This window comes from Lonchura striata, chromosome 20 (genome assembly GCF_050655825.1).
Source record: "Lonchura striata isolate lonStrDom1 chromosome 20, ASM5065582v1, whole genome shotgun sequence".
In the NCBI taxonomy this organism is placed as follows: domain Eukaryota; kingdom Metazoa; phylum Chordata; class Aves; order Passeriformes; family Estrildidae; genus Lonchura; species Lonchura striata.
In genome coordinates, this window is record NC_140722.1 from 6,552,011 (window position 1) to 6,573,104 (window position 21,094).

A 21,094-nucleotide genomic window follows, 5' to 3' on the forward strand; every position below is an offset into this window, starting at 1 on the left:
GCTAGAGCCATTCCCCAGACAGGCTTATGTTTTAGCACAGGATCAGGGCCATGTCTGGCATCTCTGGCAGTCCTGGAGGAAAAGCAAGTGACACAATCTTTGCAGTCAGGCCTGAGGGGTGTTCTGTGTGCCCCCAGCCTGGCACACTGCCATTGTGTGGCCCAAAGCAAGCACAGGGCAGGGCAGGGGTGGTGCTTGTGCTGCCAGAACCCAGGGCATGGGGCACAGTGTCCCTGAGTGAAGCCACCCAGGCTGGGCTGGGGGGGACAGGACAGGGGCAGCCTCCCTGCAGCAGAATCTGCTTTATCAGCAACTCTAAGAAACAAGCCTGCTGTGTTAAGGTAATTAGTGGGTGCTGAATGGGATCCCTCACTTGGTGATTAAGTAATTGACATACAGCACAGTGCAGGGCATAGAGGGTTGTCTAAATTCAGAATGGATGCTGCTGCTGCTCCTTCCCACTACCATCATCACCACAGCCTGGCGTGGCTTTAGTGCCCCAAACCCCCCAGTCTGGCTGCTCTCTCTTCCTCAGATTGGTGACTCAGTCTTATCACCTTAAAAGTTTAATGCTTTAATTTTTGTTTGGCTTTAAAACAATTAAGCAAATGAGGGATCATCTCATGTGTGCAGGTCCTTTGGTCTCCGTGCAATGCGGCCGTGGCGCCTCCAGCCCTCAGATCTGCTTTGGTGTTGCTGTTTGAGAATGGGATGGCCATGGGGGGTGAAATGGATGAGGAGATGGGTGCTGGGGGAGGCCAGGGTGCTGCTGTCCAGCCTGACCCTCGGGAGGTGCAAGGGAACTGAGGTGGTTTGTGTGCAGGGGATGAGGGGACTGGATTCAGGACTTCCAAGCCCTGCCTATGGCACTGTTTGCTTCCTCCTCTCTCCGTCTTGTCCTCAGCCTCAGAGGCAGCTGAAGCATCCTAAGAGGCTATTGGGATGGGGCTGTGGCTGCCCCTGAGCAGCTCTAGTGAGGAGGCAGGGATCCTGTGCTGTGCAGTTTGTGTTGGCAATGGCCTCTAAAATGGTGAGGAAGAGTTGTTGTTTGACTTGAGCATCCCCTTCACTTACCCAAAGCTCAGTGGTAGCTGAGCTCCCCAGGAACGTGGACTCCTGGCTCCCACAGGATAAATGCTTTTGAGTACACAGGGTCAGCCCTGAACTGCAAATCCCGAGTTGTGCTGGGGGTCTGGAGTTTCTCCCACAGCCTAAATGCAGCAGATCTCCTGGGGCAGGAGCAGGGTGCTGTATGTTAAAGGGCTGGCTCACAGCAGGACTGTCCCTCTGTGTCAGGCTCTCAGGTATTTCTGGCACTGCCATCAGAGCTCCCACAGTGCCTGTTACTCACTGGTAACAAGGGGTGGACAGGAGGCTGCCAGCATGTGTTCCCTCAGAGGACACAGCCTGTTGTCACTTGGATCTCATCCCCTCCAGCAGCAGGTCTGGGTGGCACCTGAGCCATCTGTCCTCCCTTGCCCTACTACCAGAGGATTTGCCTTTGCTGGAAGAGTAGCAAAACCCTGTTGCCAAGGGGTAATCTTCAGGCTCTGGGGGGAGGGCTGAAGTCCTTACCTGACTGTGGCTTACCTCCCACGGCTGGGAAACCATCTGGTGTCAGAGAAAAGCTGCAGGGCAGGGCTACCTGTGACCCCCAATGACGTTTGTGATCTGCCTGGCTCAGGAGATTGGCTGGACCAGCCTGGGGGACAGGATGAGGAGACAAGGCTGGGGCTATTGTCAGTGGGACTGTTCCTCCAGACTTGGCTGCCTCCCTGAGCCCACTGGTGGGTGTTTCCAGCCCAAATGACTCCTCCATGGGATCAATCTCTTTCCTCCGTCTGCTGCTGTTTGTAAGGCCACATTGTGGGCTTGTCTCAGGGTGAGCAGGAAGAGAATCCAGGCAGGAGGCACTAATCACCCAGCAAGATCCCTGGATGAGAGGCAGATGCTGGAAGAGCAGGCTGATTCCTACCTGCACCCTGAGCAGTGCTGGGGAGCTCAACTGCCAAGTATCAGGTCCTAAGATGATGGACTATCATGGATATCAGCCAGATCTAAAGCTTCAAAAAAATAGCAAGCCTTGTGGTATTCCAGCTGCTCATCCTGGGGATGCTCCCTCTCCCCAGGAAGGGTTGAGAAGGAGTATGAAAAACCGCTGGACCCTAAAGCTGTACTGAGGAGTCCAAGGACTGCCTGAGCCAAGCTGCATCTCTGTTTCTAAGGATTGGAACCTGGGCTTATTTTTTTTTTTTTTCCTTTATTGACCCTGCTGTGTCACTGTTCTGTTATGTGACCTAGAAAAGAAAATTATCTCCCCCTCATACAGAAAGACAAAGGAACAGCTTAAGGCTCCAGCTCCTTGTATCCAGGGAGCATCAGGCAGATGGACACTGCAATTCAGCAAGGTGATGACACTCACTCAGTGCCAAAGTGTCAAGCAACACTGTCCAGGCTCAGTGGGGCTGGGCACAGCAGTGGCTGTGCTCTAAATCCCACTGCTCTGAGCCACTGGTGCAGCTGCCCACCTGTGTGTTCCCCACACAGAGACTCCATGGTGCCCCCAGGATACCCAGGGACAGAGCCACCCCACTGCTTTCCTGGCAGGGAAGGGCAGAACATCTCTGTGAGCATTTCTCCACATGGCTGGCAACCGTGGCTGAGCACTCTGGCCATGTCTGTCCAGGCTCAGCCCCATCTGTGGTGCACAGGCAGGGAAGCTGTGATGCTGCTTTGCAGAAGCCATCGGGTTTGACCTGTTCTGCAGTCACAGGCTGGTTTTTCACAGTCTCTTTATGGAGAAGGATGAACCAGGCATTAGCATGGGATGTGAGACTTGGTTGGGTTCCTCCTTCTGCCCGAGGCTTTTTGTCTGACCATGACAAAGTTGCTTTACTTTTCTATCTTTACAATGAAGATGGTATCTCAGGGCCCTAAGGAGGGTAAGAGTGTCCTGGAGAGTGCTGTGTGCACATCAAAGAGTGCTCCGTCTCTGCAGCAGGGGTTGGAGGCTTCTTACACATTGAAAGCTGTCCTGCAGCCTCCCTCTTTTGAAGTGCTTTTTCTGAGCTGGGTTTCATACAAGGCAAGAGCCCGCAGCTGTACCTTGTCTTGAACCCTACATACAAAGCCCACATACAAAGGGCTTGTTCTCATCCAAAGCATAGTCTGGCTTTGTGGCTAGCACTTTATTTAAATTGCTGTAAAGTGCAACTTGGCTAGTGAGCAACAGAAGTGTTGTCTTGACAGAACAGAGTGCATTAACTTAAGTACATTAAAACTTAGAAGTTGCTCAGAGCACAGCTGTGCCATGGGTGCCCTCCCCTCTCCTTTCCATTTGTTATTTATGCCTGAGTGGATGTGACAGCTACTGGGACTTCCCTCAGCCTGACAGGTGACAGAGCTGTCACATCTATTTTTGATGTGGCACATGTTTTTTTTTTTAATCATGTAAACAATAATATGCCCTGAACTCTTTCCAGCTTGGACCTGGTCTTCAGAGCAAGGGATAAAGCCAATTTCAGCTCCAGCAATATAGCTCCCACAATCTTTTAACACTCTCAGGTGCTTCTGGGCACTGTTGGATCCCACAGTCTGTCTCTTCCCGTTCTACACAGGGGCATGGCCAAGGCTGGGCAAGGGCTCACACCAGCGTGTGTGCCCTCCTGGATGGCTGGTGGCAGCTGGGCTGCCCTGAGCAGAGGGACAGGCTGGGGTGATGTGGTGTCATGGGATGGGCTTACACCACGTGGGCACCCAGCAGACACTTTTACTGTGGGCGTTGGGGATTAGCAGCTTCCAGGACACAGCTCAGGGGTTTAATTTCTTAAGCAGCAAGAAAAAGGGGAATCTGTCACATAAGTGCAGACACACACGACACAGGAGGCGCTTCTGGTTGTGATGAGGCTGTTTAGGAATTGCCAGTCTGGCTCCCAGTCAACTCTTGGTGAGCCTAAACAGTCAGGAAGAGTCAGTACTGGGAGCTACAGGGCAGACAGGCTCTGCCTCTTGCTGGAGACTGCTGGGGGTTGCTGTGCTGGGAACAGAACAATGCAGGGACACGTGATTGCTGGGCTAAGGCATCCACAATGAGCAGCCAATGCATCATGCTGGGCAGGAGGCCATAGACCAAAGTTTATAAAGCTTTATTAAACGTTTTGAACAGCTGTGCAATGAACAAACAATACTCTGGAAGTTTCACAACCTCATAGCTTGAACTGCCTCAGGACAGCAACAGCCACTTCTGCTGCTCTCCACCAGAAGACTGAAGGAAAGACAAACAGATGGCAAAGGGGAGGGAAATCTTCAAAGTTTAGAGGTAAGTGTTTTGTGTCAACCTCTAAGGTTTCTCACAAACCAACCTCTGCCCCAGGGCTGTAGGCCTGATCCACCAGCACCGTGGATTCTTGACATCCTTCTGCCAGGAAGCTGGAGACACCAGGCATCAGCCTCTGCCCTTTTCTAGTCAGTAGAACCAGCACTTCTGTCACCTCTGGCCCGAAACCATTATCTCTGAAAATGGCTGAAGCATTTACTGCTTCAAGCCATACCTCCACCTCATGGATCCTCTCCTGCCCTGCCCACACCCAGCCTTTCAGGCTAGCATGAGTTTTGTAGGGTAAAGTTCACAGTGACTTCCAAAATCTTGTGTCTTGCAGCATGCTGGTTCCTTCTCCCAACAGTCAATACCTTGGTAAACCTGGGACATGTAGTAGGAGGGGAAGAGAGTCTCTACTGCCTGTCAGGCTTTATAAAAGCAGCAGCATAACTGAGGCTTTCAGGCTGGGATCTTGGAGCAAAGAGTTCAGAAAGCACTTCGGCAGTGCACACATCTCTTTGGCAGGCTGAGCAGGAGGAGATGACTCAACTGCCTCTGGCTCCAGCAGCTTTTGGCCAAGTCCATTTGTGAGCTGTTGCACTCGCCCTTGACAGCAAGGTGGGAAGGCTGGCTCCCCACAGAGAGAGACTGAGAGAATCTTGTAGCTGTTCAAGCAGGATCAGTGGGCCAAGAGCCCTGAGTTAGACCACCATGGCTTAATGCAGACAAGTGACACAACTCCAGCACTTCCAGCTGGGCAGGGGCCAGCAGCTCAGGCTTCCAGCAGTTCTCAGTTTAGAGGGCTGGTGTCTGTTCCCGGTGATACGGGAAAGAAAAAAAAAAAAGATTTCTGCTTCTAAAAAAGCAGGTGGTGCTGCCAGAGTTCACACAGTAAACAAGTTGAATTTCACAGGCAGAGTGGGAAGAATTTACCACTCCAGTCCACGCACAGTTACAAGAAATAGGTTGTCCTTACACCAGTCCCACACCCAACACCCCCCTCCTTCCCAGCCCCACCCCTTTTTTAAAAAGCAAGAGCCCTCAGAAGACTGGAAGATTATGATTTTCTAGGTGCCCACTATGTTGGGATCATGAGCTGATTCTGGCAGCTGGGATCCTGTGCAGTGATACAAGAAGCAGTTCCCCCAGCAGCTGTAGCAGATGAGGAATAGAGCTGCCAGGAAGACCAAGGCACAAATTGTGCAAGGTTTCCGTTCCAGGAGAAAACTGAGCAGGTAGAATCCCATGAACATTGAGTGACTGAACCACAATGCTGGGTTGAGGGGCTTGGGTATGAGCAGGACAGGTAGCAACCACTGAAGGCAGTACATCGTGGCTGGCTGGGGCCTCGTTGGCAGTAGCAGTCAGATGTGCTCCAGAACAGGCTCCAGCAACTCCTCCGGAGGGCAGGCTGCTCTGTAGGGAGGAGGAAATGTCAGACTCTCAGAGAAATGCAGGGGAAAAATCAACTGACATTTTTCTAAAGCTCCATTCATTCCCAAGCATCATATGCTGGTGGTTGAACTCCCAGTACTAAATTCTAGTGTGTCTTGGAGCTGGTGGAAAGCTTCCTGCTTTCCTCAGCTGGGGACAAGATCAGCTAAAGCTGGTACAGAAGTGTATCCTGTCCTCTGTTCCTCAGGCTTTTATCCAGGCTAACAAGTGAGACCCTTTTAGCACAGTGCAGGAACAGAAAGAGAGAGGTGGAAATGGGAAACAAGCTGCCACAGCCTTCCCTGCACACATTGATCCATGACAGTCCAACGGCTTGAGAGATGATATAAAGAAATACAATTGAAGGGTAATCATTATTTGGTGCTACAGAGAAGTGCTAAGGAAGCATTAATATAAGGAATTGTTCTGCACACAAACAATAAAGTCTTCCAGCAGGACAGCACCAGAGCAGCTACACATCAAGCTACCCAGGAAAGCCCTAGCAGCATCCAGGCTGCAAAACAAAGGGATGGACAGTCCCAGCTTAAAGATTTATAATCCTTGCCAAACAGCTAAAGTCAGATAAAATAAAGTATGTGAATAGATCAAACCGGGGGGACAGGCTCAAAATGGCAATTTCCGTAAGTGCTGTAAACACAGGATTTCCTCACTTGGATTATTATAAAACCCTCTGGAAACTGAGCTTTAAGGGCTTTCCTAGGCAGAGATGGCAGCTCACTACAAGTCCAGAAAAGCTGCTCCTACCTTAGCAATGACATTAAGTGTGTGCTTTTGTTTTTTCCTTTAAAGCACTACAAACCCCTTCAAGAATTTCAAATGGCTTTAAAAGCAATAAATGCCTCACCCCCAAGAAGAGTCTGGTGGGGACAGCCCCTTGCAGAAAGCCTTGTATCTGCAATTACTCAATGGAGCAGTGCTCCCTCAGAAGGATGAAGGGCTCAGCCGAGCTTGTTAGGATTACAGCTGGGGGGTGGGAAGGTTAGTAGGATGAAGGAGTGAGAATGTAAACAAACAGCACATTCCACTGGCTCCTGTTGGCAGGAGAAGGGATTTCCTGGCAAAGGGAGGGAGAATGAGGGATTGCAGAGAAAAGCCAAGAGAAAACCACACGAGGTTCTCTTCCAAAACAGCACTGAGGTCAGACTTGTCTCACAGGTAGTAATGGGCTCTGCTGTCAGCAGCAGGAAATGCTGCCATCCTGAGCAGCATGATCTATTTTACTTTAATGTTAGCAGGACAAAGCAGGCAAACATCCCCACCAGCACAAATATTATGTGGGGAAAGTACATTGTGCTGGTGCTCCTGCAAGGGAGTGTTTTCCAGCAGAGAGAGCAGCTGGAGTTCAATTAGTAAAACTAAGCTACAGCTCCATAGCCAAAGAGTAAGGAAAAAGTTATTTTATGCTGCAATACAGATAAAGCCAAGTCACAGAAATAAAGCTCCCAACGTTAGTCCTGTTTTAGGCAGGTCACTCACATCTTTAAGGGCAAGTCTAGTCCCAAGCCTTTCTCCCCCCCATCTGTAAACTGGAATTAGCTATTACTCATTTCATAGCAAAACATGCTGTCTCCTTGCCTTTGTGAATTGCTCAGATGTCTCTGGAGTAAACAATACCACAGAAGTACTAGAGAACGTTTTTTCCAACAGGAAGAATGGAGAGAAAAAGACCTAACAACAAATATTTGAACAGGAAGGTAATTAAACCCCATCACCCAACTTTTCAGTTCAGATTGCATTGAATGCAGCAAAGTTTCACTAAATCAATGATCTGCAGCTCCCTTAATCCCCCTGAAATGTTCCCTTCTTGAAGTTTCCTGCAATTTTTTTTCTCACAAGTGCTCCAAACACCGAGCATTGAAAATCATTCCCTAAACAACATGTTATGTTTTTGCTAGATCCAGCCCTAAGTTGCATCAGCTTGACTTCTGTGGCAATTTGTGTCACCTGTTCTTGAGACTTTAAAGTGCCTACTTTGCTTCGGATTTCTGTCTCTAGGGTAAAGAAATGGGTAAAGAATGTGTCTGTTAAGTAGCACAAGGCTGAAACAAAGAACTAGAATTTTTCAGAACTAATGTCACAAATCTCTCAACTCTAATAGAGTCATGTGTCACTATTAAGCCTTTAACCCCAAACTTTACAACTGACCACAGTTAGAAAATAATTATAATTTGTGTTTTAGCTATACTTTGTATTTCATAGTCTGGCCTTCTCGCTCCTACAATGCTCTTGAGAATAACAGTCTAAATACTGAGTTGATTTTAAGTGTCTAAGCTTTACTTGTGCAGTTCCTACAAACACAAAGCCATCTCACAACAAGTTACTAATTTTTAAATATTACTATTTCCTGCAAGAACCAGTTGCTTGTAGCAATCAATACAACCACTGCAGAATAAAGAACCATTTAATAGTAGTTATTTTTACTACGAAGTTTCAATGCCAATGCACTTCAACCTGCAAACCTCTTGGATTTCTGCCAAATGCAGCCATTCAAACAGCTGCTCTTTGTTTCTGTAAGTCAGTTTGCTTTTGTTCTCACATCTCCCTTCACTACCAACCAGTTAAAGGCTGAGGACCCTTTGCTATATCCCACAGCTGATCGTAGACCAAGTACTTACTCCTGGAGGCTGCTACAGCTCTGTCTCCCTCAAGAGACTTTCCACCAGTAAGATACGTGCTCCTCGCTGGAGACTCTCTGTACAGCTGGCACTGAGACCGAGTTCTCTTTACACTCTATTGATCCAAGAGAAACAGCACCTCCTGCTATCAGCTCTTTACTGAGCAGGGAACATTCTCCTTCATGCCCAGGACAGGCAGATCCTTCTGAAAGTCACAACAATATTTGGTTTTGCCTGGTTTCTCAAGCAAGGTGAAATCTACAAATTAAAGATTCCTACCTTGTTGTCTTTGTCCCCTCCTCACAATCCAAGCCAAACATTACCATATTACCACAGAGCAAATAACAACCTGTCACCCAACATGACTGGTTTCACAACTGCATCCTGTTTTCCCTCAACCAGTTGCTCTTGTTCTCCCCTGCCTGACTCTTGCCTCAGCCAGCCCAGTGTCCCGCTATCCCCAAACCTGCTCCTCATGTCACCTGATTTGGTGGCCACTCATGTTTACCTGACAGCTCCTTCCCACCTCCTCCTTTCACCCCTCCACAGCTCTTGGAGCCACTTGAACTCATTTCAGACTGCTCAGCAGCAGAGCTGGTGATGCTCCCTCTGTGGCCCAGTCTGATCTCCACGTGCTGCCAGAGCCTCCTCCTGCCAGATCCTGCAGGCAGAGGAGCAGCCAGGGGAGGTTCCCTGCACACCTCCTTAATGAGCAAGCACTAATACTTTTCCACATGCTTATTAGTTGGCTTCCATTGCATTCCCAGCCCTCCCTGCTGTCATCTTCTCTCCCAAAAACTTTCAGGTCCTACTGGTGTATGTTTGTGCGGAGGATTTTGGAATTCCAGTGCAAAGGCAGCAGCAGACCTTTCCCAAGCAGAAACAAAACTTCAATTATGACAGGTGTAGCATGAGTAGCACAGTGCACTGCTTTGCAATGGATCAGTCATGTTTTGGAATAAATCCATCTGAGGAGCTAGCAAGCTGTTCCTTCATATTCCACAAACTAAGCAATTAACACACTGAGATGTGTTCCTACACCATAGGTTTGACACCTCAGTATGTCAATACCAAGTCTGTATCTTTCTCAAGAACGTTTGAATTCTTTAACAGTACATTTACCCTGGAAGGGGAGAATAATCAGCCAGATTTTCCTAAGCACTTCAAGGGTAAGCTTGTTCAGACCTTACAAAGGCAGCCTTTAAGCCAGTGCTGTCCACAAAGAACTCCCCCAGCAGATGCTACAGAAAGACTTTCCCAGGCTGAGAGCTGAAAGGTCTGCAATAAAACACTGAGTAACCTTTTTATTGGGGTGTGCTGGAATCATCCTCCCCCCTTCCCAAAAGCTGAAGTCTCTGCTTGTGATGAAAAGCCACACTGGTTAGATAAAAGTCTCTCAAGTTATCCAGTGCACATAAACTGAAGAGGAAGCCTCAGGGATGTGTTTTTTACCTACAGTGTTCACCTGTCTGCTTAAAATTGTTTTAATCAAAAACCCTGCCACAAATATTAACTGATGGATGTGAGCAGTGCTTCACACTGCCAGTGCGTGTTCAAAACCAACTCAAATATCACATAGTACCCAAAACAGCTGCTGAAAAATACACATCTAAAGCACTGGGACAAAAAGAGAGGTGAAGAACTATCAAGTGACAAGTTTGAAGAGTTCAGCTAAGAAAAGTAACAGCAGACCAGTTTCCCAGATGCCAACCCTCTGTCGTAAACCCAAGAACCATAACTGCTCAAATTTTAAGACCTATTTGCAGCAGGGATTAACTTCTCTAGGGTTTTTTTTAGCCTTGCCACTATTATTTCAATTTTTTAAAAAGCTTTATCTGCTGGTATGACTCAGCTGGAAAGAGTGAGTCTATACTTTTTGGCAAAGGCCTTACCCTAGTCTTGGATCATGCCTTGGACACTTGATGCAGACTCAGAAATAGTGCAATGTAATCACAACAGTTCCCAAAAAGGCAACAAATCCTTTCCTAACCAAGACTTTGGGTTAGTGCTCTGATTTCTCAAGACAGACACAAGCCAAAGCAACTCACTTGGTGAAAAGTGGAGGCTCTCTGTTGAGCCACTCTTTTCACCACTTCCAGAGACATGTCCACTCCATTTGGACTGCAATGCCCTCACAGCACCAGAGCGAATCCTTCTCCACCCATGAGCAGGAAGGCAGAGGAGAGATCCAAACCAAAACTAATTGTTTTTCTCAGAGAGTTTGGAATGGGCCTTGAAATCATCAGGAATCAGAGGAGCAGAAGCTTAAGTCAGCCAGCTCTGTGATGGGAAGAGATGTCAGCAGTCACAGATGTCATCTGAAGTACTGCTACTTTCATTTGTACAAATTCATTGATTTTCAGAGGTCCTCATTCCCACCTTCTACTTTTAACTGCCAAAGATCACAACTTCCAAGCCCATTCCAAGATCCCTAAGAAAAGTAGTTTTAATTTGGACCTCTTCTCCACCTTTTGTGCCTTCAGCAGGCTTCAGACGTCCAAATACAGCCTGATAAGGGTGAGTTTTCTGCATCTCAGATCAGGAAAGGCAAAAATGCTGTTTGAGCAGCTGTGAGGAGTCATGACCTACAGTTTGGAAAGACAAAGGTGACTGCACCACGACAGTATGACAATACTTGCAAGGTCCATTGAAACGTTTCAGTACCAGGGAAGTGTGGGAGAGTTCAGCATGAGCATGTTGTGGACTGCGTTTAAGAGCTTGTTTTTTCTCTTCTCTTGCACTTGCGTGTTTGGGATATCATGAGCAATGTCTGTATGACAGAACAGCTTGTAAACTCAGTTTGTAGCTGGCTCAAAGCACGTATGGGTGCTCGGGGAGGGTGCCTGGATAGTTTATGAATACAGCTGCAGAGCGCTGTATTCATAAACCATCACAGAATACCCCGGGCTGGAGGGGACCCACAAGGCCCACCCCAGCCCGGCTGTGGGGACAAAAGCTTGCCAGAGCATTGTGCTGCCCTGGGGAGGACCTGGCGAAGGTTTCCTTGCAGAAGGCGCTAAGGAGAGCTACGGGAGCAGCAGGCAGGGAGGGCAGGGCACGCACAGCGCTGTTATTTCCATGCTGGCCCGAGCTCAGGGTCGGTTGGAGCCTTTTCCACCGCGGCGCACGCAGGGCCAGGAGCGCGGGGTTCCTCGGAGCAGCGAACCCTTCCCCCGTTTCCCCCGGTTCCCCCGGTTCCCCCTCGGGCCCCGCAGCGTTCCCCGCTCCGCCGGCCGGGCCGCTCCCGGCCCGTACTCACCGCCGCCTCACGCCGCCATCCCGGGGCCGCCCGGCGGAAGGAGGGAGAGGCGTGGGGGAGCCGGGGAGGCCGCGCTGTCCCGCTGTCCCGCTGTCCCGCTGTCCCGGAGCGCTGCCGGCCGCGCTGCTGCGGCTCCGCCGGCGGGCGCGGGCAGCGGCCGCTCCTCGGGCGGGTCCGGCAGCGCCGCGCGGCCGCGGGAGCGCCGCGCCTGCTGCGCCTGCGCCGACCGAGCCGCGCCTGCGCGCGGGGCCGGGCTCGGCCGCGGCTCGTGAGGGGTTCTCGTGTGGGTGGGGTCGTGTAACGGGGCACGCTCGGTGTGCTCAGCCTGGAGCAGAGGAGGATAAGGGGGAGGCCTCACCTCCGAGCGCTTGGCTCTCATGACCAGTGACAGCTCCTGAAGAAATGGTATAAAGCTGAGACAGGGCAGGTTTAGGCTGGATATAAGAAAAGGATTTTCACCCAGAGGGTGGTCGGGCACTGGAACAGGCTCCCCAGGGCAGTGGTCACAGCGCTGAGCCTGTCTGAGCGGTTTGGACACCGCTCTGAGGCACAGGTGGGACTCCTGGGGTGTCCTGTGCAGGGCCAGGAGCTGGACTTGAGGATCCTCGTGGGTCCCTTCCAGCCCAGCATATTCTGTGGTTATTATTAAATGCTGTTTGCACGCCCCATTGCACGCCGTGCTGTGCTGCCTCAGAGGCACGGAGCACTGCAGGCCATCGCTCACCCCTGCTCCGCTGGGTCCCCTCGAGCACGGCGCTCTGGATCGTGTCCAGGGGCACGGGAATATCTCAGTGGCAGCCTGTTCCACTCACCCATGCAGTAAAGTTCTTCATGTGCAGGTGGAACTGTTACCTCATCCCACTGTTCAGCACCACGGGGGAGAGCCTGGCTCCATCCTCGGAACACCCTCCCTGCCTGCTCACAGGCATTGATAAGCTCTCCTCTCAGGCGTCTCTCCTCCAGCCTAAACAACTCCAGCTCCCTCAGCTCCTCCTTGTAAGAGAGAAGTCATCTTCACAGTTCGCCCCTGGACTCACCTTGGGGAGCTCCATGTCTCTCCTGCACTGAGCAACCCAAGGGAGGCCAAGGGAAGGAAGAAAAGTAGTCCAGGAAAAACAAAAACCCCAAAGACCAAGATATGGCATTTTCACAACCATTTAAAACCCACCCAGCCACAGTTGCAGGACCACCCGCATTTCCCACAGTTTTCCACATGGCAGGCCTGTGCATTTTTGATAATTACAATAAGACTTGCTCTCCCAATGACCCAACAAGCGTGTATCCAGCCCAGGATAGTTTCCCTCTTCTCTGCCATTATTCTGGGCTGACCTCTTTATGGGGTGTTTAAAATTCCTGGTTTATGGCACTGCATAGGAGTGGCCCTAAAGCCTTTGGCTGGTGCCAGCTCTGATGGCTCATAGTAAAAATAACTACTAGATGCCAGCTGATGATCGCCATGGCACTCAGGGGACTTTCAGGATCCTACCCAACACCAGCAGCAAGCAAGCTTCACCAGGGAACTGGGCTGCTCTGAGCTGCTCCAGCACATGCTGCTGATTGCAGTCTGCAGGATTGATGATGGATCGAGCCTGACACAACTTGAGGTCTCCAAATCCTTTTGCAAACTGCAATGTGAACCCTCATGCCTAAGACTGCTGTGGGAACTGCCTGCTTGCTTGGGTTTTGGTTGTAGTTCCAGCTTTCTATAAAGAAATTCCATTTTGCACTTGAAGCCTGGCTGGCAGGGCTGGGAGCTCCCAGCCCCATAGCACCTTTTTCAGCGGGCAGGAAGAGAGAAGGATCATCCAAAATTTGTATTTCAGCAGGCTCTGCAGGCTGCATGGAGCCATCCAGTGAAGTGGATCTGTAAGGAGCTGCAGAGTAAAAAGCATCTCTGGCATGGAAGGGAAAGGTAATCCCAGGCTAGTGGGAACAGGTTGTTCTGTGCAGGACAGGAGGCCACGGGGTTTTTAGGGCCTTTCTGTTCAAGCAGAAGCTTTTAAAGGACCTCTGGCTGTGCTCTGCTTTGGTTCTGGGGAGTATTTCTTCCAGTGATTTCCCTGTCCTTTGTTTAGCTAGCTGTAAGCAGTGTCTGTTGCAATCACAAAAGCCACAGCTGAGATGGAAAGGGCGTACCCCTGAAAGCAGCACTGTCAGAGGCCACGCAGCACCACCACTGACCTCCCGCTGCTGTGTGTGAACCACAAGGTGGTAATTTGTATTTTGAGAAAATAACTGAGGAGCACAGTGGTGCCAGTGCGTTCCTGCATTCCCAGCCCAGGGCTGGCTGCAGCTCAGCACTTGGGGTCTGCTGAGCCAAGGCTCCCCAAAGCTCCAGGGACACTGTGGGTGCAGAGGAGAATCTTGTGCTGTGGCAGAGGGGTGAGCAGGTGGAGAGTTTCAAAATCCTCCAAATAGAAGCTGTGAGCAAGAGAAGCTTTTGCCTTTGAAATAAATAAACCCTTGCTGTTGGTGAGGGAGCAGGCATTGACCGTGCCCAACAATTAATTTGCAAACTGGCTTCAATGTGGCCAAGTGTGACAGGACACATATGTGAAACATGGCAACTGTGAAAGGTGAGATGGTAGAGCAGATGAATCCCTCTCTTTTCTGCAGATCAAACCCCCTTACCTGGTCCTGCCTGCATCAAATCCCAGCTGATCCAGGCAGTATGCTACAGATGTGGCAGCTCAGTCTTAGAGGGTCAACTCTGCCCATGAGCTGAGAAAGCAAAACCAATCAGGAGCAGCACAAATGTACAAAACACTCCAGTTTACTTCCAGCACCATTCCCAGCATGTCAGTTAAACCTCTCCCAAACAGAAGTCTTTTACTTTTCCCAGTCCCACAGCAGTGCAGTTCAGTAGTCAATGGGCTTAGAGCCATTTCCCATCTTAGCAATGGAAGTGATCTCTCAGCCTATTGGATCCCAAAGAGAGTTCCCAGCAGCAAAACAGAACAAGCTGCTTCCAGCAAGACAAGAGGCAGCAGTGCTCTGCTGTGTGTCTCCCCACAGAGCCCAGCAGGCAGTGCTGGCTGCCCTGGCTCCTCTCAGAGTGGGGGTACCCCCCTGAATTTTCGGATGAGATTGGCCAGCCGCTTGGCCAGCCTGCCCCGGCTGGGCTCCTCTACGTGGAACGTTCTGGTCAGCAGGTTGTAGAAGGAGCCGTAGCACACGGCCACCACAGTGCAGGTGAGGCAGATGACATTGTAGGGCATGCTGAAGTCTGGTGTTGGCAGGTTTACCAGCAGCGGCTCCGTGTACAGGCGCACAAAATAGCTGGAGCCATCGGAGGAAGGAAACCTGGAGAGTGGAAGAAGGAAAGGCGGGGTCAGCCTGCACAGGACCAGTGCTTTCTGCTCACCAGAGAGGATGAGAGCAGCCCCAGCCCACAGATTGTGGCACAGCCCCACTTCCCAGCACCAGCACACTCACAGCGAGGCGAAGAGAGGGCTCTGCTCCACATCCATGTCCTTCATTGCAGTGACACTGGGCACCAGGGCACTGAGCACAGATGAACTAAAAGCACAAAGAACACCCCAGTGTCAGTCCTGACAGCAAAGACATCTCCAGAGACCTGGGCAGTAAGTCTTACGCAAAGCCCAGAAAGAGATGAGGAGCTGAGGAATGTCATTACCCGACATAAAAGCCATGATTGGGGTCAGGTGGGTACTCTGTCCACTTCAGTAAGGCCCTCTCAAACTGGATTGTGATCTTGGTGACGGAGTTGGCTGGCAGCTGGATCAGCATTTCCAAGAGGTGAGGCCGTCTCCGGTCCTGGGCTGGCTGGTAGTGGATGTAACCTAACCCCAAAGAGATTTCAGCAATGGTACCAGGGGAACCATGTCCAATCTCACATTGCCTGGACATCTCCCATGAGGTGGGTGCTCCTGCTTCCACTGCCCTGAGAGAGGTTTTCTGGGCAAGTGAAGATGTACCCATAGTAAAAAGCACGTGTTAAAGCTAAATTTAGTTGGTCTTCAAAGCTACTGACCCATGACAGTCAGGTATTCATAAGGAAAGGTATAAATGCAAAATAAAACCCAATCATCAGTTAGCTTCCTGTGCTACAAAAATTAATTCATGTTCGTTTAAACCTTATTGGATTATGAAATACCATCCATGTGCCTCTTATAAATAAAACAGACTTAATGGTCTCATCTGCTGTGAGCACTGAACTTGGGGCTAGGAAAACATCTTAAAATGTTTCGTTTGACAATCCAGTTTCCCAGTGATCACTGGGGCCTGAGGGAGGGACTAAACCATCTTTGGAATGAGCTGCTCATGCCAAGGGAATTGGGTGGCATGTCCTGCTTGGAGAATTCACTTACTCGGCTTGTTTTCCTTCCCTTTGGTGATGATAGTCAGGGTGTGCACGTAGAGCCGCAGGTACCAGGGCACAGTCTCCAGCAGGATGACGGGGAAGGCTCGGTAGGGGTGGGTGTTATAGATGAGGGTGCAGATCTCCCCGGTCTGCAGCCCATACCCCCCCACGTAACGCTGAGCATGGAGTGTGGGAATGGGCATTTCCGCTGTGGAAGAGGAAGGACAGGAGTGGGGTGATTTTCAGCCCTGGAGCCCTGGCCAGTGGTGCAGATGAAGTTCTGCTCACTCACAGCTGTCTTGAGGCCGCTTCCACTTCAGCTGCACATTGAGGCTGCGAGATGTGTTGAAGAGCGAGGGGCTCAGCAGGTCATAGACAGCATAGGTTTTCTTTTCTCCTTGGACAATAGCTTCATGTACTGATGTTGGAGGTGGGGACACTTCCAGTAGCTCCTTTTCCTTAGGAAAGCAAACGGACTGTGACCTTGAAGAAACTAGCAGCACTGGGCAGAGTCCCTCCAGGTAGCCCTGAGCTTTGCCACCCATCAGCCAGATCCGTGCTCTTGCTAATACCACCAGGCTCATCCCCTCAGCCCTGCTCAGAACAAGGAAATCACCTCCCTTCATTAGCCCCTGAGAGGCCAGCCCATGCAGAGGTTGGAGGAGAGGATGTTTCAGAGCCACATGAAGTGGCTGACCTGAGGGAGCAGAGCATCCTTTCTGGCCCATGAGCTTACCTTGTTCTTAGGGGAAATGTCAACGTAGACTTTGCTCTGTGATGCCAGAGGACACGTGTCAGTCAGTGTGCGAGAGAACATCTTAAAGAGGGACCAGTCTGTGGAAAGCAAGGTCAGGTAGCAGGTCAAGTGCTGCAGGCTGGGACCACTCGAGCACAGCCACCATGTCTTACCTTTCTTTCCTTGGCCACTGGAAAAGAAGTCAAAGACCACAGTGAGGGTCTGTCTGAGCTCCCAGGATACAGCCAGACAGGAGGCATCCTGGACAAGAGACAAGCAGCTCTGATCACACCTTCTGGAGGGGGAGGACATCAGGATGGAGCTGGAACTCCACCAGGACTGCAAGATTTCCCTTGGGGTTACCAGAGAAGCAGGATGATAGCTGTGTTAGACACAGTGAACCCATCACAGGGTAGCTGGGCAAACCAGTGTGACACCTTGCAATGTGACAAGTGGGGTTTGAATTTTCTCTTGGGGTGTTCAGGGAGGGAGCTGAGCCCAGCACTTACCCTGCAGATGGGGCGGATGTGCACTGCCTGGGAGTGGTAGCTGCTGTGGAACAAGCGCTCAGCCTTCAGCAGCACAGCGAGCCCAGCCTGCAGGGAGCAAAGGAGGAACTCAGCTCCTGCCCTGTCCTCTGCTCCCACCGAGAGAAAGGCCCTGAGGGACCTTCCCAGTGCATACTCCCAGATTGCTGCTGGGAGCCCAGGTCCATCCAGAGTGGCCCATTTAGGCAGCAGGACTTATCTTTACCTTTGAGCCACATGGCAGCAGCTTCTTCCAAGGGGTGAGGTTCTCTGTGCAGACGACTTCCCGGGGCAGGACAGCGTAACGCAGGAGATGGTGATCCGTCCCTGGGCAGGGAGAGGGAGCTCAGCAGGCTGGGATTGCTACAGGCATCAGCACAGCAGCAGATCTGTTCCACCCCCAGTGTGTACCCCACATCCCACCACCCTCTCAGTATGCCTGAAATGCCATGAGCTCCACCAGAAGTAAATCCCACTCTGTTTGGAGTGATTGGAAAGAATGGGTAAGGATATATCCTAGCAGATCTTTTTTAATGAGTGCCTTAAATCCTGTAGTCCTCACTGTTTCATAAAACACTTTTCATAGAGACAGATAAGGGCCTGGGAGCACCTGCCATGTACTCCTTGTGGGTTCTTCTGTTTAAATCCAAGCCTTGTTTGTAGGGAGAGGAAATCCTTCCAGGGAGAGGTTAACAGATGCTGTTGTACACACCCAGACCCAGAGTTGTTGCAGGACCTGCACCTGGAATGCTGGCAGTGGCACAGGGCAGAACTGAAGTGAGAGGGCAAAGCCAGGCTCACCATTGGCTAAACCCAGGGGTTTGAAGGATGCTGTTGGAATCACTGTGTTGGTCGAGTCAATGAAGTTGAGAGAAGCACAGAATATTCCCGAAAGGATGTTACTCAGTTCTTTCCAGGCTTTGTCAACACTGTGTGAGAACAGACACCAGAGATTACTCAGCAGCTCAAATCCTTGAAACAACAAATGTTAAGTCAGTAACATTCAGAAAATACAGCAGGGTGACCACACTGGATTACCGAAGCTGCATGGAGCAGAGAGACTGCTGGGCTGGCACTCCCCAGCCCTCTTGGTATTTTATTCTGACACATGAAATTTAAGGGACACACAGCAGGGACTCACAGGTGTCACACAGCCAAGGGACATGATGGTGGGCACAGCTGGCATGTGAGGAAAGAGGCCAGGGGAACAGGGAGCATGCAGGAGGTGATGTGTGTGAATGGGGAAGGGGCTGTGAGACCCAAAGCAATGCCTTGGTGCAGCTCCAAAGGCTGACTGGACCAGCCGACAAGGAATGGGACACTTGCAGGGAGGAGAGAGCGCTGTGAGTCCCCTCAGGGCTGCTACAGCTTGAACAGGGGTGGTGTGCTAAGGGAGACGGTGACAAGTATTGGGTGAGAGTCCAAGGAAGTGAGTCATGGATGAGAGGTCAAGATACAGCCCCACTGTATTAGTGCAGCAAAGGGTCCTGCAATCCCCTCTGAACCCTCATCCCCCATGCTGTTTTCTCACGATGACACGCACACCCACTGCTTGGTTAGATCAGTGTTATTTCTCTCTGTGCCACCATTAAGTGCTTGTCATCACAGAGCCCACAGGGGAATTACTTGGGCCTCTAGTGAACAAGGATTTGCCCTCAGCACCACATCCTATCCTGTGAACGGATGGGGTATGTTCTGTGGGCTTTTTAGAGCTACTTCTGGGCTCTTTTTTCCAGCAGACATTTTCAAGCCAGGAGGCTCACTCACACACCGTGGCTGCCTCAGGAGAGGCGAGCAACAGCTCCAGTGGCCACAAAGGGGACCCAGAGGGACAGATCCACGGCTGGGGTACCTACTCGGTGACCGTGGGCTGGAACCAGACCCAGAGCTCAGCGCCAGCGGGTGCCTGGAGGGGCGGCTGCCCCCAGTAGCGGGTGCGCCAGAAGCCCTGGGTGAGCGCGAGGTGGAGCTCCCGCACGCCCAGCGCTGCCACCAGCCGCCCCAGCGCCTTCGGGAAGAGCCTGTAGTGAGAGACTGCGGGCAGCGTTAGCCCCTGCCGGCCTCATCCCCCGATCGCCTCCCCGGACATCACACCCGGCACTGCTCCTGCCTGCGCCATCGCGCACAGCCCGCGCAGCGCACCCGCACCCGTCACCTCACCGCCTCTGACGTCATCGCACCCGTGACGTCACCGCTCGAGTCAAGCCATCACGTCGCGTGGTCCCTCCGCGATAGCCCCGCCCCTGCGCACCGCCCCAGCCAATAGCGGCGCGGTCCGCCCCCGGGCCGACCAATAGCGGCGCGGTCCGCCCAGGCCGGGCCCGCCCTACCTGCGCCCCGCTGCAGGTCCGCGTCCCAGCGCGTGCGGAACTGGAAGGTGGCGGCCACATCGCCGGTGGGCAGCGGGCTCAGCAGCAGCTCCTCCCGCAGCGCGTCCCGCCGCTCCCGCCCCGCGTCCGCCCGCCCGGGCCCTGCCGCCGCCGCCAGCAGCAGCAGCAGCACCGCCGCCGCCATCCCGCCCCGCCCCGCGCCGCTTCCGCTTCCGCCCGCGCCGGCAATGGCGCCGCTTCCGGGGGCGCCGTGGAGGCGCTGTGCGCGCCCGGGCCGCGGGGCTGACCCGAGCTGGCCCGGGAGCTGCTGAACGGAGCGAGCCGGGAGCCCCGCGGGGAGAGGAGCCGGCCCGGCTGTGCCTGCGCCGGCCCCAGCCCGGGAGCGAGCGGCAGCGCTGTCACAGACCCGCAGGACAGCCTGCGTCGGGAGGGACCCGCAGGGACGATCGCGGCCAGCCCTGGTGGCGTGAGAGGCGCTTGGACGCTCTCCGAGGGCTCCCTCTGCCACTCTGAAATTGGTGCTGCAGGGGAGGCAGCTTGGGTGGTGCCCTGCGGGCCTGGCTGTGCCCAGGACGCTGCGAGGACTGCGCCTATCCCCAGGTGGCTTCACTGCTCCGCTCTGCCTCGGCTCCTCTCCGGAGGGCAGCGCCTGTGTCCGGTGCAGAGCCACCCGGGAGCTCCCACACCGCCAGCCCGGGGCCGCCCCGGCGGGAGGGAGCGGCAGCCGCAGCAAGGCAGCGCCGGCGGTGACGGTCCGATGGAGCCCACAGCATCTCCTGTTCTCCCGGTGATGGTTTGCTCCAGTAGGAAATAAGCATAGAAATTATAGCAGCGTGTGGTTGCCCCTTACCAGCTGCTATACCTTGTTAATTACCCACTTAACTTCCTCAGATCTAAGGTCCTCATGCAACGTTAACTTACAACTGACAATGTGATTCAGTATTTGTGAAGAATAAGGAGTTACTTTATATATCTTTTTACTCCTCTTGCTAATTAGTGACATCACGTAAAACCAGCAAGTCAGCGTGCCCAGAAAAAAAAAAAAAAGGTCATATTTACATAATATTGTTGGTTTTGTTGATTTTTTTTATACTGGGCAGCTCCTTGCAACAGGATACTAGTAGGTAATAAAGGTTTAGATGCATTTTGGAAGTGATGAGCCAAATTAAAGGTAAAAACATCCATCCAGAGCTGTTAAGTACCCTGTACCTAGGTAGGGAGGTCACTGTCCTACAAGCTGAAAAGTCATGAAGCTTGGCCCTTTTTTCTTGATCAATTTCCCAGCTTAAGGCAGCACATGCAACACATTTATGCTGCACTCAGATATGGAGCACTCCAGCTGGTCCCACACAGTGTTGGTTGACACAGGAGCAGTGCAGTAATGTCTCAACACCCCCTGAGAAGCAGCCAGGATAAGGAGCATTCCCTGGCTTCTGTTCCTTATCTCCCAGACTCCTTTCCCCGTGGTGGCCACGGCTGTGCTGATGCAGGGGTAGGGACAGCACTTTCCTGGCCTCTGGCCACTGATGG

At 52.0% G+C, this 21,094-nt stretch overlaps 2 protein-coding genes across 2 annotated transcripts; both read right to left on the bottom strand.

Annotated features, from left to right (window-relative positions):
- Positions 1-4,129: 4,129 nt before the first annotated feature.
- Positions 4,130-11,817, bottom strand: BLCAP (BLCAP apoptosis inducing factor). Its single transcript, XM_021527859.3, has 2 exons — positions 11,648-11,817; positions 4,130-5,734 (listed from the first exon to the last, which is right to left on the bottom strand). Exon 2 carries the CDS (start codon positions 5,647-5,649, stop codon positions 5,386-5,388), a length of 264 nt encoding a protein of 87 aa, XP_021383534.1. The 5' UTR covers positions 5,650-5,734; positions 11,648-11,817; the 3' UTR covers positions 4,130-5,385.
- Positions 11,818-14,402: 2,585 nt separating this feature from the next.
- PIGT (phosphatidylinositol glycan anchor biosynthesis class T) lies at positions 14,403-20,524 on the bottom strand. The gene is made up of 12 exons (XM_021527902.3): positions 19,565-20,524; positions 19,091-19,268; positions 18,036-18,163; positions 17,461-17,561; positions 17,217-17,303; positions 16,881-16,968; positions 16,708-16,805; positions 16,264-16,429; positions 15,979-16,179; positions 15,285-15,450; positions 15,083-15,166; positions 14,403-14,950 (listed from the first exon to the last, which is right to left on the bottom strand). The coding sequence occupies exons 1-12, from the start codon at positions 19,746-19,748 to the stop codon at positions 14,698-14,700; spliced, it is 1,734 nt and encodes a 577-aa protein (XP_021383577.1). The 5' UTR covers positions 19,749-20,524; the 3' UTR covers positions 14,403-14,697.
- Positions 20,525-21,094: the final 570 nt, after the last annotated feature.

Excerpts from the sequence above, each read along its gene's own strand:
- BLCAP (XM_021527859.3), bottom strand. The coding sequence starts at position 5,649 with ATGTACTGCCTTCAGTGGTTGCTACCTGTCCTGCTCATACCCAAGCCC.
- PIGT (XM_021527902.3), bottom strand. The coding sequence starts at position 19,748 with ATGGCGGCGGCGGTGCTGCTGCTGCTGCTGGCGGCGGCGGCAGGGCCC. Across the intron at positions 19,269-19,564 it reads GGACCTGCAGCGGGGCGCAG|TCTCTCACTACAGGCTCTTC; the intron begins GTAGGGCGGGCC and ends CGCTGCCCGCAG. Across the intron at positions 16,180-16,263 it reads GAAGCGGCCTCAAGACAGCT|CGGAAATGCCCATTCCCACA; the intron begins GTGAGTGAGCAG and ends CCTCTTCCACAG.